General features: G+C 41.5%; 1 protein-coding gene across 1 annotated transcript in view; it reads right to left on the reverse strand.

Moving 5' to 3' along the window:
* Positions 1-13,901, reverse strand: part of LOC103609835 (multiple PDZ domain protein-like) — a gene marked incomplete at its 5' end in the record, with an annotated part of 22,593 nt that extends 8,692 nt beyond the window's left edge. The window contains 2 exons of the mRNA XM_008594108.1: positions 982-1,088; positions 13,797-13,901. Coding sequence (XP_008592330.1) covers positions 982-1,088; positions 13,797-13,901 — 212 coding nt within the window. The remainder of the gene's footprint in view (positions 1-981; positions 1,089-13,796) is intronic.
* Positions 13,902-14,302: the final 401 nt, after the last annotated feature.

The raw sequence follows: 14,302 nt of genomic DNA on the forward strand, positions 1-14,302 counted from the left end.
AAAAAAATAGAATGAACTTAATATTCTTTCCCTAGGAAAAACAAACTCAAAGATATTAAGTTGATGAACTACCAGGAAAAAGCTGGAAATGGCTGTGATCATAAAATCCTTCAAATGAATCATCCAGAGCAGTCAACAAACATTTATTGAGCACCTACTAGGGACCAGGCACTGGTGGTGCTGATAGGAGTAACTTCATACAGCATTTCTCAGAATATGGATCCTCTGCCTATCTGTAGCAGACTCACCCTGGGGAACCTGTTAAAATCAGATTTCTGGAATCCACTGTAGATAGACCACCTAATGAGAATTTCTAGGAATGGGCTGGAGAATTAGCATCTTTGAACTCCTTAGCTTATTCTTATGCACATTCTAGTTTGAGGAACACTGCTTTAATGATAACTTTACCTGCAATGACTGCTTTTAATGAAACATACCAATATGTATATAACAATGAGATGTAATCTCAGAACAATTTTAGCTTAGAAAATTGAGGAAATATGGTTCCTCACACAATAAAGCAGGGTGCACCTGGGCTATACATCTGTGGTTTCTTAGGGAAGAAGGCACAGGCACCATGTCAAAGTGACCAGATGCAGGGTGTGTGCAGGCCCTGCAACAGGGTTTTTTTTTTTAGAACTTATGTGGTGGAACAAAGCCTCGCGAGACATCAGGAGACTGGTGCTTTCTTGGTACCCTCCTCTTCTCTCCTTTACAGAGTACAAATGAGTATCTGCAAAAATTCTCATGAGCTATGCCCACTCAAAGTGACCAGATGCAGGGTGTGTGCAGGCCCTGCAACAAGGGTTTTTTTTTTTTAGAAATTATGTGGTGGAACAAAGCCTCGCGAGACATCAGGAGACTGGTGCTTTCTTGGTACCCTTCTCTTCTCTCCTTTACAGAGTACAAATGAGTATCTGCAAAAATTCTCATGAGCTATGCCCACACACATAATAGGCCCTCTGCATCTAGAATACTCACTCTGTGTCTTCTAGATGGTGTTCAGTGGTGGGTGAGCCAAGGTGGTAGCCTGTAGACATGTTTTCAAGTTGAGTTGCTATAGCACTTATATTGGTATCTGCTACAACCTGTGGGGAAAATTAGAACAAGATATTTCATTATGAGACGGGAGAGTTAGAGAAACCACGCTAGATGCAGTGGTCAGTTCTCAGTCTTCATCTTATTCCAGCTATCTGCAGCATGTGACACGATGGATTATGCTCTCTCTCAAACTATTCCTCATTTGGCTTCTATGACACCACACTTCACTAGTTTCTTTTCCATGCTTCTGGCCATTCCTTCACATCTTCCAAGCCCCTAACTGAGGGCTACAGGGCTCAGTCCTTGAGCTTATCTTTTTCACCTAAACATATTCCCTTAGTCATCCCATCCCATCCCATCTCTTGAATTTAATACCATCTATGTGATGATAATTCCTGAACCTGTACCTACAGCTCCACCTCTTACCTAACTCCAGATCCCTATATCCAGTCAACAACCTGACATCTCTAGTGGGATATCTAGCAGGTATCTCAAACCTAACCTGTCCAAAACTGAGCCTTCCTCATCTCAGGCAATTGCAACTTGATTCTTCCAGCTTCACAAACACCTTAGTGTCATCCTTGACTCCCCTGCTTCTCTTACAACCCACATTAGATAATCCTATTGCTCTGCCTACAAAATCATCTCTTGCCTGGAGTTTCACAATAGCCTTCTCACTGGCCTCCCTACTTCAGCTCTTCAGTCTATAGCACCCAGAATGGTCCTGTTAAAAGACAGCAGATTATTTCACCCATCTCTCTTGGGTCACAAGAGAGAATTCCTTGCTATGACCTACAAGGTCATCTGCAGGTGAGGTGCCCCAGGATGGCTCTGCCCTCTTCTCCTAACATCTCCTTTGCATTCACTCTGCCCCAGCATGTTGGCCTCCTTGCTGTTTCTTTCACATGCAACACACACTCCCCACCTCAGCACTTCTAAGTGCTGTGCCTTCTGCCTGGAATGCTCTGCTTTCGGCATCTGCATGGCCAGCTCCTTCACTGTCCTCAGGTCTAACTCCAAAGTCACCTTCTCTAGGCACTCTTGCTAAGATGTCCACACCAACATCCTAGCCCAACATTTCATGACCCCCTTCCTTGCTTCCTGTTTCCTTCTTACCACCATCGCTATCTAATGAACTGTGTATTTTACCTTATTTATCTTACTTATTGTCTATCACAGAATGTGACATTTATTTATTATCTATCATAAAATGTGATAGAATATAAGGGTAGGAAGTTTGTCTGCTTTGTTCACTATTGTGTTCCCATCATGTGGAACAGTGCCTGGAATGCAGTAGGTGTTTAGTAAATAATTGGTGAATGAAAGAACAAGTGAATGAATAGACTCCCTGAGATTTGCCTTTTAGATGGTCCTAAACCAAGGTAGAGTAGAATAACAACATTTAAACATGCACTTTCTATTTGTATTCTGCAAATAACATTCTAAAGCATTCAGAAGAAATATAGTATAGCCCTGAGAGCCATAGGAGGACTCGGAATGGAGTGCCAGAGTTCAGTCTCTGCCACTTACTGAGGCTGGGAGATCATAAAAGCCTGCCTTGCCTCCTTGTCCTGGACTTATCTTCCACCTCAACTAGTTGCTAGAACTTCTTTCTCAAGAGCTCCTTGGTTACCTCTGCTTCTGATCTACAATCCTGCTTCTAGGTTATAATACTCATTGCACAAGTATAGGAAGAACTTTGCCTGACAGCAGTGCAAAGGACTTGATTTGATTGCAGTTTCAGAAAAAGCCAACAGAGGGCATGGCTGCCTAAATCGCTACACTTGGCTGCATATTGTTAAGTAGAATAAGAAAGGCAACAGGCCTGCCCCAGCTGGGTCAGAGCACATTTTGGGTGAAGCATCCTCTTCTGGGAGAAAACATTGCTATGCGCAAGTTACAGGATCTTCTTGAAATACCAGCATATGAAGAATGACTGAATGAATTGGGGAATATTTAGGATAAAAGACACAAGGAAGAAATGACAGATTCTCCCTGACCACAACAGTCTCTCTACTACCAGCTCTTCCTGCTCTCTTCCACAGCAAGTGTACTGGACGAGTTGTCTTTGCACATGACCTCTGTAATCCTACCTACTCTTAATATACACTGTCTTCATAAACCCACTCCATTCTGCTTCCATCCCCATCTCCCAGCCTAAACTCATGACCCACACTCTCTGGCTTTCCTCCTGCTGCTGGGATCTGTTTTTCCATTTCTTTGCTTCTCTTCCACTCACCTCTCATGGGCCAGTCATGGGCCCACTTCCCCCTTGCACACTCAGGCTCAGGTGACAGCACATACATTCCCATGGCTTTAAATTCCAACAGTGTGCTGACAATCCCAGCTTAGTCTGCTACATCCAATTGCCATCTTGACATCTGCATTTTAATATCTCAAAGGCTTATCAAAATTAACACAGCAATATTCAAGCTCTTGATCCACCAACCCATCCTCTTCAATTCACTTTTCTTCTAGTTTTCTACATTTTAGTAAATGGCACCTCCAGCTGCCCAATTAGAAATCTACTAGGTGTAATACTGAAAATACTTGATTGCCAGCTGGTACCTGTCCAACTGGAAAGAAGGCTAGGATGCTAGCTGCATAGGTGTTCACTCTCTGAAGATCAACCTGATAGTGACCGCTCTCGCCTGCCGTACATAATCCCCCACCAAATCCTCTGGATTCCACCTCCAAAATCGTTCTTAAATCTGTTTACTTTTCATCATAGGTGACATCCTAATTCAATCCATCACCATCTAGTGCCTTTTACCGGAATCTCCACTCCTCCTCCTCCACACAGAAGCCCGTTATCTCTTCAAATATAAAAAGGATAATGCCACTCCCCTGCTTTAAACCTTTCCATGGTTTCCCTTTTACTTGGAAGAATATTCAGACTCTCTAATTATGCACACAAGAGCTAATCCCACCTATTTTCATACACTGCACCCTACACTCCACAGTTCTTTCTGCCTGGAGTTACTCTTCCCACCCTGCCCCCCACCGGGTGTGTTCAGCTGCATAAGATTTCAACTTCAAGATGTGGCCAGAGAGTCTTGACCCAGCCCTGCCTCTGAAGTTCTCTTCCCCATCAACACCAGGGACTGAACAACATGGATGTAAGGCTGGAATGGGGAAGGCAAACAGGCTGATGGGAAGTTCACTCTTTTTTTTAAAGTAAACAGTGAACTCCTGGGCATAAACTTCTGTGATAGATTCTGAGAATAGGGATGGGGGCAAAGGAAACCAAGGGGAAGCAAATGTTCCCTGGCCTCCGGCAGGCTTGCAGTCGATGTCATCTAGTGTGGGAGCAGATATGAACACATGCGGTTCCAAGTGGAGAGAGGAGAGGGGAAGGCAGAGGGGCTCTGAGGTCCTTAATTAGACGGTGAGCAGGCTTGCAGTCGATGTCATCTAGTGTGGGAGCAGATATGAACACATGCAGTTCCAAGTGGAGAGAGGAGAGGGGAAGGCAGAGGGGCTCTGAGGTCCTTAATTAGACGGTGGGCACTAAGTTCTCTGCATCTTGAACATGCAGATCAAGAACTACGGTGTCTGGGGTCCTCTCACCTGGCAGGGCCGGCTCCATGCCTAAGATCTGCAGCCTGTGGTCTGGCATTCTGCATTTGTCAGCTCAGCAACCTTTGATCTCATGCCCCAGACCCAACGGCCCAGAAATGTGGCCGATGTCCTCCCTGCTCCAAACCCACCCCTCAAAACATGAACCTGGCTCAAAACCTGCCAGTCCTTGAGTTCATGCCTCTCCTTACTGTTAGTGCTGCTGCAGACATTTTGATGGTGGTTGGTTAAGGTAGACAACTAGATATAGAACTGCTGGGTGATGGGCATGCATGTATTAAATATAACAGAACTTCCTAAGCTGCCAAATGGTTGCACCAATTTAAACTGTCACCAGGCATTTAATAAAAGTACTGCTTCCCCTCACCCTCCCCAACCCTTGGTATTAGCAAATGTTTAATTACTGACTACCTGAGGTGGATGAAACCATTGGCCTGAAGGAAGAGAAGAAGGAAATCCCCCCACCCAAGGAGGGGGAAGCCTCCCATATGAAGGAAGATGAGGGGGAGGGGGAGGCCACCCACGTGAGAGAAGAGGAGCAGAAGACTGAAATGAAGGATGAGGAAGGAGCCTTGTCCTCTGAGCCTACAGACCAGTCAGAGATGTCAGCATCAGTGGAAGGAGAACCAATATGCATGTTTCTTCCTCAGTCTGCATCTTCCTCTCAATCTCTGTTTCCCCCTCCAAACTGATCTCTCCCTCACTGTGTTTCTCTCTCCAAGACGGTTTCCTCTTTAATCTGTAATTCCTTATTTTTTTTGCGGCTGGCACCAGCCTTGGTATTATAAGGTGGTGACCTTGGTGTTATAAGGCTTGTAATTCTTTCTTAAATTGTGCATCCTCCTCAGGCTGCTTTCCCTCAAGACGGTAGTTATTCTGATACAATTCCTTGTGCTTTAGCTCCTTGTGGCACTTAATAACTTAGGTTACAAGCAAAACTAAACTCCATTAGAATTGTATGTTCTACGTGTTTTTTTTTTTTGGGGGGGGGTTGGCAACTGGGAATCCAAACCCTTGACCTCAGTGTTTGGTGTTAGCAGCACCGCGCTAGAATTGTGTGTTCTCTAATAGAACATTGTATGTTAAATAAATTTTCTGAGTAATAAAGCACAGGTCTTTATTACATGGACCTTGGGATGAGTATCCTTCCTTTAAAACAGGTTTGGGTGACTACGTTTTGGAGAATTGAGAAGCCAAAATAATTTCCAGATAAATGGTACATTACAATACACAAAAGCTTGAATTCTTTGCTTAGAACTTTTCTGAGCTTCTAATCCTACAAAGGAACAAGGTTAGCCCTTAGATTTGCTAAGACCCAAATGTTTCAGTACAATAAAACTCAGCACTTATACCCAGCCTAGATCATAGACCCATAGGTGCAGACACGTGAAAACAGACAGGAAGGCTGTAAAATGACCCCTGAGATAGCTGGCATCTTAAGATAGGGGTATATTACAGAAGAACAATCAAGAAAAACCCTCATGCCTGGCCTTTGGTGTAACTTAATGAAATAGAAAATACAGCACTTAAAGTTTTTATTTAGAATCTAGTGACACTGATTTTTAGTGACATCAGAATATACTGATTTTATCTGTCTTAAAAAATCTAATGGTCTGAAGTGTCAAAAGTTTGGAGCAAAATATGAAAGGAGCAAAGTGACTGCTAGCTACATCACCATCTAGTGGCACACAACTCAAACACCACGTAGAAAACCACTGAAAGCAGGGGTCAGAGCCCCAATTTCCCCTAGCTGTTCCCCTCACCCCTGTCAGAAAGGACCTCGGCTTGGGAAGGAGAAATAGCAAAAGAAAAACTGCTCGACAAAGCAGGATGGGTTGTATTCCTCAGAGTAGCAATAAGGTATGGTTAGCAATAAGATAAAAGTTAATTAAACATATATGTTTCCATAGGCAAAAGCTTGATTTGAAGGTCAAGATGTTTGTTCCTTAAGGCTGGCTGGTTAGCTCAGTTGGTTACAGGGTGGTGTTACAACACCAAGGTCAAGGGTTCACATCCCCGTACTTGCTAGCTGTCAAAAAACAACAAAAAAAAGTTTGTTCCTTAAATGAATGCCTTACGGTGTATAACACCTTTAACACCAATCTCAAGTTGTCTTTGCAGAACACCTGCTGCCTACAAACCTGCTTTGAAATTTGTACACCCCAGACTCAAAGGAGCCAAGGAAGATCTTAGCCTGGATGCCAGAAATAATATACTGACCTCACCACTGACCAGTCAGACACCCACATGATTCCTGAGACCCCTACCCAAATTCCTGCTCTATAAGTATTTGTGATTTTACGTACCTGAGGAGTCCAAGGTCTTAAAGCTCCTTTAGTTTTTGTGGGCTCCTTTGGCCGTTCAAATAAACGCTGATCTTTATCACCATTACACTATATTTATTAAACAATTGAACCACACCTCAATTCATCCTCACAGCAACCTTGTTAAAAAGGAGCTATGATCCCCATTTTAGAGGAAACTGAAGTTTAGAGTTTAGTGAAAGGATTCAAACTCAACCTTCTGACAACTTTCCCACAGAACTTGAACTAGGTCTTCATTACAACTTCCAAACCTTTAGGTCTTTGTTTTTTTCCTATAGTTTATCACTCCCTTCCTGGTGTCACTTGGCTTTTTCTATTCATGAACTCGCAGATCACTTGTTCTTAACCCTGGCTGCATATTAGAATGTCCCAAACCAATTAAATCAGAATCTCTACGGTGGGACCCAGGAACTGGTATTGAATGATTTTATTGTGCAACAAAGGTTAAGAACTACTCACAAACTATCCCTTTAAACAACACTCACAGGGGCCGGCCCGGTGGTGCACTGGATAGTGCGCCGCTTGGGAAGCGCGGTGGCGCTCCTGCCCGAGGGTTCGGATCCCGCATACAGACTGGTTCCCGCTCACTGGCTGAGCGAGGCGCGGGAGCAACGCCGAGGGTTGCGATACCGTTGCCGGTCCCCGGTCCGGTACGGGGGCAACACTGAGGGTTGCGATCCATTGCCGGACACGGAAAAAGACAAAAAGACAAAAAAAAAACCAAAAAACAAAAAACAACACTCACAGGCAGGGTTGGCAGATTAACTCAATTGGTTAGAGTGCGGTGCTGATTAACACCAAGGTCTAGGGTTCAATCCCTGTGGCCAGCCATTCAAAAAACAAAACAAGAACAAAAACAAAACAATACTCACAGGCGAACTGAATGCTTGCTCTGCCTTCTCTATAACACACTTTTCAATTCCCAACCTTGGGTATACCATCCATTTTTCTGGACTAAATTGGTAACTGTGCTGATTTGTTCTCTGTAAGTTCATGTCCTTCAGCTGGATCTGCTGGCAACCCACTCAACACGAGCAACATTTACTAGGCATGTGCTCTGCGCCAGGCCCGGTGCTGGAGGTACAGACATTGCCCCAGCTTTGAATAAATCCGTGGTCTGGGGGAAACTGATGCTCAAGCACTTCCTATTCTTAGTTGGAGAGTTTCTAAAGAAAGGATTTCACAAGATTTATAAAGAGGGAATGAGGGTGGGGTGGGAAAGGTCACATGCAAACCTTTACTCATCCCTAAATAATGCTCTACTCAAATGGGTCTCAGGTGTTGTATCTGAATTAGCAGCATCAGCAACACCTGGGAGCTTGTTAAAAGACATACACATTCTTGGATCCCACACCAGTCCAGTAAAATCAGAAACTCTGGGGTGGGACCCAGCAATTGTGCTTAATGAGCATCCAGGTGTTCCTAGGGCATGCTAAAGTCTGAGAAGCACCTCTCTACTCAAATCTTTTAGCTGCTGTTCGAAAGGACCTGGTCTCTTGACTCTTGGCTCTTTCCTATGCTTCTTTTTTCAAGATTTTTTTCTTTTTGTGTGCACATGGTAAAAAATTAAATAGTAGACCACATGATAAAAAATTCAACACTCTCACTCTCCAGAAACACACTGAACTTTTTTAAATCCTAGAGAAATAAGCTAAATAATATGCTTATATGCCTATTTTGAAATTTGTCATCTTGATGATGTCTGTTGATTCCCTTCTCCAACAGATGAAAATTTAGCTTGCCAAACTCTTCCACTTAACTTTTATATCATTTTTTAAGTTTTACTTGTTTCCTATGTTTTAAAATATACTCAAACCTCTGTAGTTCTAACAATTTCCAACAGTTCTTTTATTTTTATTTCAATTAGAAAAATAACTTATTCATGTGTATAATTTAAAGTAAAAATGATTCTATAGTGTTTAATGAAAAGAGTCCCTATTCCTCTCTCTCCAGTTACTGATTCTAACTTCCTAAAAGCAATTACTTTCAACCTTTTCAGCTGTTTCTCCTAATATTTGCTTCCACATTTCTTTTTTTGTTTTTGGTGGCTGGCTGGTATGCGGATCCAAACCCATGACCTTGGTGTTACCAGCACCACGCTCTCCCAAGTGAGCTAACCAGCTAGTACTGCTTCCATATTTCTTTTCATTAAAAAAAATTTTTTTTTGGAACATAGTTGAATATTTCTAAATAACATGATTTTACTTCTATTTCCTGATTTTTTAAGTTTTAGATATTATTTAATAACTTCCTATTATGGAAGATAAAAATTTAACTCATATTTTCCTTTCACCAAAACACCCCAAACCCCCATTCTACTAATATTTCATGCATTTTAATGTTTAGTTATGTTGGTTTTACTAATATAACTTATAATGTTTACATAAATGTTATTTATACTGAGCTAACTACTATGATTACATTTCCTTTTTTGTACAAATTTATTTTCCTCAAGGTTATTAATTATCTCATATTTTATTTTTTTTAAATACTACTTACTAGTTTAGCCCCGTACTTTCCTACTGAGCTCAAACTTCCAATGCAATTAAACATTTTGGGTAATCTGTCTGTTCTGCTTTTTTTTCTTTTTAATTCAGAGGCATCTCTCTAAGAGCCCTGTTCTCCTCCTGTCCAAATTTGGACAAGTTGTTCTCTATGCCTGCTACACAGCTGTCATCCTGGAACTCCAATGTCCTTTAGCACTGGAGCCAATGGCTTCCTTCTTTCTTATTTTGGTCTTTTCTTGGAGTATATCCTGAAGTAATTTTCTCAGAAATACAGTGCTGATGGAAAATCAGGTGCCATTTAAATCTCTTGTTCTTTTGTAGGTATTCATACTTTTCCCTTTGAGAGTTTTAGAAGATATATAGGGATTATTCTTGTATTATTTATCCTGCTCTCTGATTAAGGTCCTTTAAACTAAATTTATTTCTTTGTTATTTTTTTCACTCTGTTTTTCGTTTTGCAACTACTACTTGTTGAATATTGGATTTCTTGGCTTAATCCTGTGTCTTATTTTTTCTCTCCCATTTTCAATCTGGGGTTCAGAAGAGAAATTACTGTTTTCTCTGTTATCTTAATGAGTATGGCTGAGCTCTCATTCCTAACCAACAGTGGGGCCTCTTATATCAGTTCTGTGTGCTCTGGAGGATGCCTTCAAGGGCATCTCAAGGTACTACTTTGTAGATAGACCCTTATTTAAAGGCTTTCTTCTCCTGCCCTCCATACTTGCTGCTAGCTCCAAGCTTTTGTCCTCTATTTTCATTCATTTATTCAGCCAATATCTAGTAAGTATAATGTGCCAGGCAGTGGGGATGTCAACACTGAAAAGCCTCAGATGGCTTTATTTACTTGTTTCCAGCACTGATGTCTCCCTGAGCATCCCCAGCAGACTTCCTCTGCTGACTGAACACCTCCATATAGATGTCTCAAGCTACAATGTTATCTTCTCTCCCAACGTACTCTTCCTATATTTCCTAGTTTAGTTGCTACCTCTATCTACCCATTTTCCAAAGCTCTAAAATATTTGGAAAACCTCTTAATGGACCCAGAACGAGCCTCACAAGTTCCTTTAGGGATAAAAACCTCTGATATGCTCTTTTTATCTTCTACATCCCCAAAGAAAGATGTAAAACCAAAAACAATATTTTCTAACACAGTTTGGCTTACTTGATTTTGTCCAAAAAAGGCTTTATAGTAATTCCATAGACCAGGAGTTGAACCAGGCAAACTATCAAACTACAGAGGCAAATATAATTGGGAACATTTAAAATAATCCCTCAGTGGGCTGGCCAGTCAGCTCAGTTGGTTAGAGCATAGTGTTATGACACCAAGGTCAAGGGTTTGGGTTCCTGCACTGGCCAGCTGCTAAGAACAAAAAAAAAAAAAAAAAGAAAACAACAAAAAGACCCCACCCTCATAGCCAAATCAATTTTAAATGACCAATCTGTAATTAGCAATAAGAAACCATCAGACTTTAAGGGTAATATCTACCTCCTTAGTATACCTAGACATAGCAATTTAAACTGTGGGGAGAAGCTTCCAGAAGTGATAGTTGTCTCTTCTACTCATCTCCTTCTCCACCTTGCAATCTGCTGACCCAGACCTTAATCTTCCCTGTGGTCAATGTTTGCTGACTGCTTCGTATGATACACTGACAATAAGTCTTTTCCAGATCATCAGACACAATTATCTGACCTTTCCTACTACTCTGCCCATGGGCTGGCTTACCCAACAATAAAAACCATTACCTAAGGACAAGTCAGCTGTGACAACTGTATAGCTGGTACTACATGCACATTGTTTTAAATAAAACAAAAACACTATGCAATTGAAAGGTGCTTGATGTGGGACGTAAGAGTTTCCCAGGGTTTGTGGCTAAAGCCTTTGGCAGCATCTATGCTCATACCCATAAGTGTGAAGATTACAACTGTCAAAATCCCAAAGGATTCCATTAATCTTCTAAATGGCACGTTAGAAAATAAAAACACCAACAAGCGTGATTAATGCGAGAGAACATTTTGAAACCAAGTCTCATTTTCTTCTTAAAGTACAGAAATTTTGGGGCCGGCCCGGTGGCGCACTGCTATAGTGCGCCGCTTGGGAAGCGCGATGGCGCTCCCGCCGAGGGTTCGGATCCCACATACAGACCGGCCGCCTACTGGCTGAGCGAGGGGCGGGAGCGACACCGAGGGTTGCGATCCATTGCCGGTCACGAAAAAAGACAAAAAGGAAAAAAAAAAAAAACAAACAAACAAAAAAATATATATATAAACTTGTGCAGTCAATATGAAAAAGACAAATAATTTAATAGAAAAATGGGCAAGAATAAAGAAAATCGGTGAACACCAATGGCTGATTCTTTGAGAAGAGCAATAGCATTGATAAATCTCTAGCCACACTGATCAGGAAAAAAAGACGACACAGATTTCCAGTATTAGGAATGACAGAGGTATTGTCATTACAGATTCTACTGATATGCAATTTGGATGAAATAAAGTGTTAATTCTACATGGAAGGGCATGAGCTCATTTTCATTTAAGGTACTTTTATTGCTTTTTTTTTTTTTTACAAATTGTTTTTTTTAAGGTACTTTTATTGCTTTTTTTTTTACAAATTGTTTTTTTAAGGTACTTTTAAAATTTAATGTTACACTTTTAAATTGTGTCTTGTTTCTTTGTGAAGAAGGTAAAGCTGAACAAAATGTATCAGTGTGAGAACATGTCAATAATATGAAGGGAAAGACTTTTCTTGTCACAGTCACCATTTGAAGTCACGTCTTCTTAAGTTCTGCATAGATCGGCAGTGGTCCACAGCTCAGAAGTGGAAGTTTCACTTAAGCCTCCAGGGCTCATCATAATTCGAAGGACATGCAGCACAGCAAACAACAAAAAGCAAAGGATTTGTAGGCGAGAAAGGAATATGAGGGAAAACAGGAAGTTTCCATGAGAGCGAGCACAAGAAGGAACTGAGGGGAAGCAGAGGCTAGGCTGGTCCACGCGGTGCTTTTGTCAGTGTTCAATAGAAACTTGGGGGCCCAAGCAATTTATTTACTTATTTATTTATTTACAAGATGACTGGTAAGGGGATCTTAACCCATGACTTGGTGTTGTCAGCACCACATTCTCCCAAGTGAGCTAACTGGCCATCCTTATATAGGATCTGAACCCGTGGCCTTGGTGTTGTCAGCACCGCACTCTCCCAAGTGAGCCATGGGCCAGCCCTGACCCAAGCAATTTAATATTTGGCCTATCACATGAACTCCCTTGAAACTACTGACAGTATTTTCATGCTTCCCTTCATACATGCTGAAAGCCGCTTACTTTTTAACAGTCTGGCCCTCTGCACTGACACCAATGAAATGTTGGAATTAAGCACCATGCATTGGCTCCCCAAATGTAACGGTTTTTCAATTTGAACTTCTTATTTTAAGGCTAAAATTATCTGAGTGGCTGGGTAGCCCTCTCTCTAAGGTAGTAAGTGATGGCTTTTATTATTTTGTTTTTTTACCTATAAACCACTTTATACTACCTCTGCAGAAGTATGGTGATTATAATCACACCTTTTTGGGGGAAGTCATTAACAAGCCTCACTGCCAGTATGCTGCCTCTCAGTCACTGCATGGTGTCAATCTCAGACACATTTGAAGTGCTGGAGTAGGAGGAGAGGTAATTAACAGCACACTTTGCATTTACTTCCTGGTATATTTCCCTGTGCCTCTGAACAATACTCTGTGGACCACAGCTGATCAACAATTGTCTGCCTTAGTTGATGACTGCTATGCAGTGAGAATTTAACAGCGTTGGCAATCATTTGTGCTACAGGAAAAAAAGCATTTTGTTTTTCTATTCATTTAAAGGGAGAGGAAAAAATAGCATTTGGGCAGTTCAAAACAGTCTCTGGGCGTAGGAAAAGAAATCCTTTCCAATTCCTTGCAAACTTTGATTTACAAAAGAACACTGGAAGCTAAAAGCCGTGTTGATTTATCACGCGAAGCAAAGAGTAATTTTTCTCCCCTTGTTATGCTTTCATATAATCATGCTCACTGCCTTTATGGGTGGCATTAAAGAATTTCTGAATAAAAATAATAATTTCTTGCTTTCAACCTTCATAATTCACATCAGCAGGCACCCTGCTGTGTGGTGATGCCTATTGCCAGTGACGCTCAATCTTTTCTGCAGGCCACTTATCTGCCTCATGCAGCTGCATGTTTCATTGATCGCAATACCTGCAGGATAATGCGCCCGTAGGCGTTCTTCAGCAGATTAACGTGCCTACTGCCAGTGACGCTCAATCTTTTCTGCAGGCCACTTATCTGCCTCATGCAGCTGCGTGTTTCATTGATCGCAATACCTGCAGGATAATGCGCCCGTAGGCGTTCTTCAGCAGATTAACCACATCCGCATGAGACAGCCCATCCAAAGGTTGCCCATTAATGCTGACAATCCGATCTCCAACCTAGAAACACAAAAGTGGTAGAAAATCACTATCATTACAAAAAATTAAATTTGAGAAGAATGCTTAGATTCTTTGTAAGTCATATTTCCCATTTGTGGCTATTGTGAAGATTCTGTGTTTCTACTGTGTATGCATGTTTGAGAAGCATGAGGAATTTTTTTGGCTTTCCCAAAATACAGACCAATCAGAGAAACAAGAAGGGGGTCAGATTCAATTATTAAAAAGCACGGTAGGCCACTTTTGTATTTTGGTAATGGTGGTGTTTCATACATCTATTTGCCAGTAATAGCGGGGTGTACAAATTAACTGTTCAATAAAGTGCGAATGAGGAAGCCAAATATTTTCTGCTTTATTTTTCTACCTGAGTTAGGATTAAGGAGCACTACGAAAAAAAAAAAAAA

This window comes from Galeopterus variegatus, unplaced genomic scaffold (genome assembly GCF_000696425.1).
Source record: "Galeopterus variegatus unplaced genomic scaffold, G_variegatus-3.0.2 Scaffold10161, whole genome shotgun sequence".
Taxonomy (NCBI): Eukaryota; Metazoa; Chordata; class Mammalia; order Dermoptera; family Cynocephalidae; genus Galeopterus; species Galeopterus variegatus.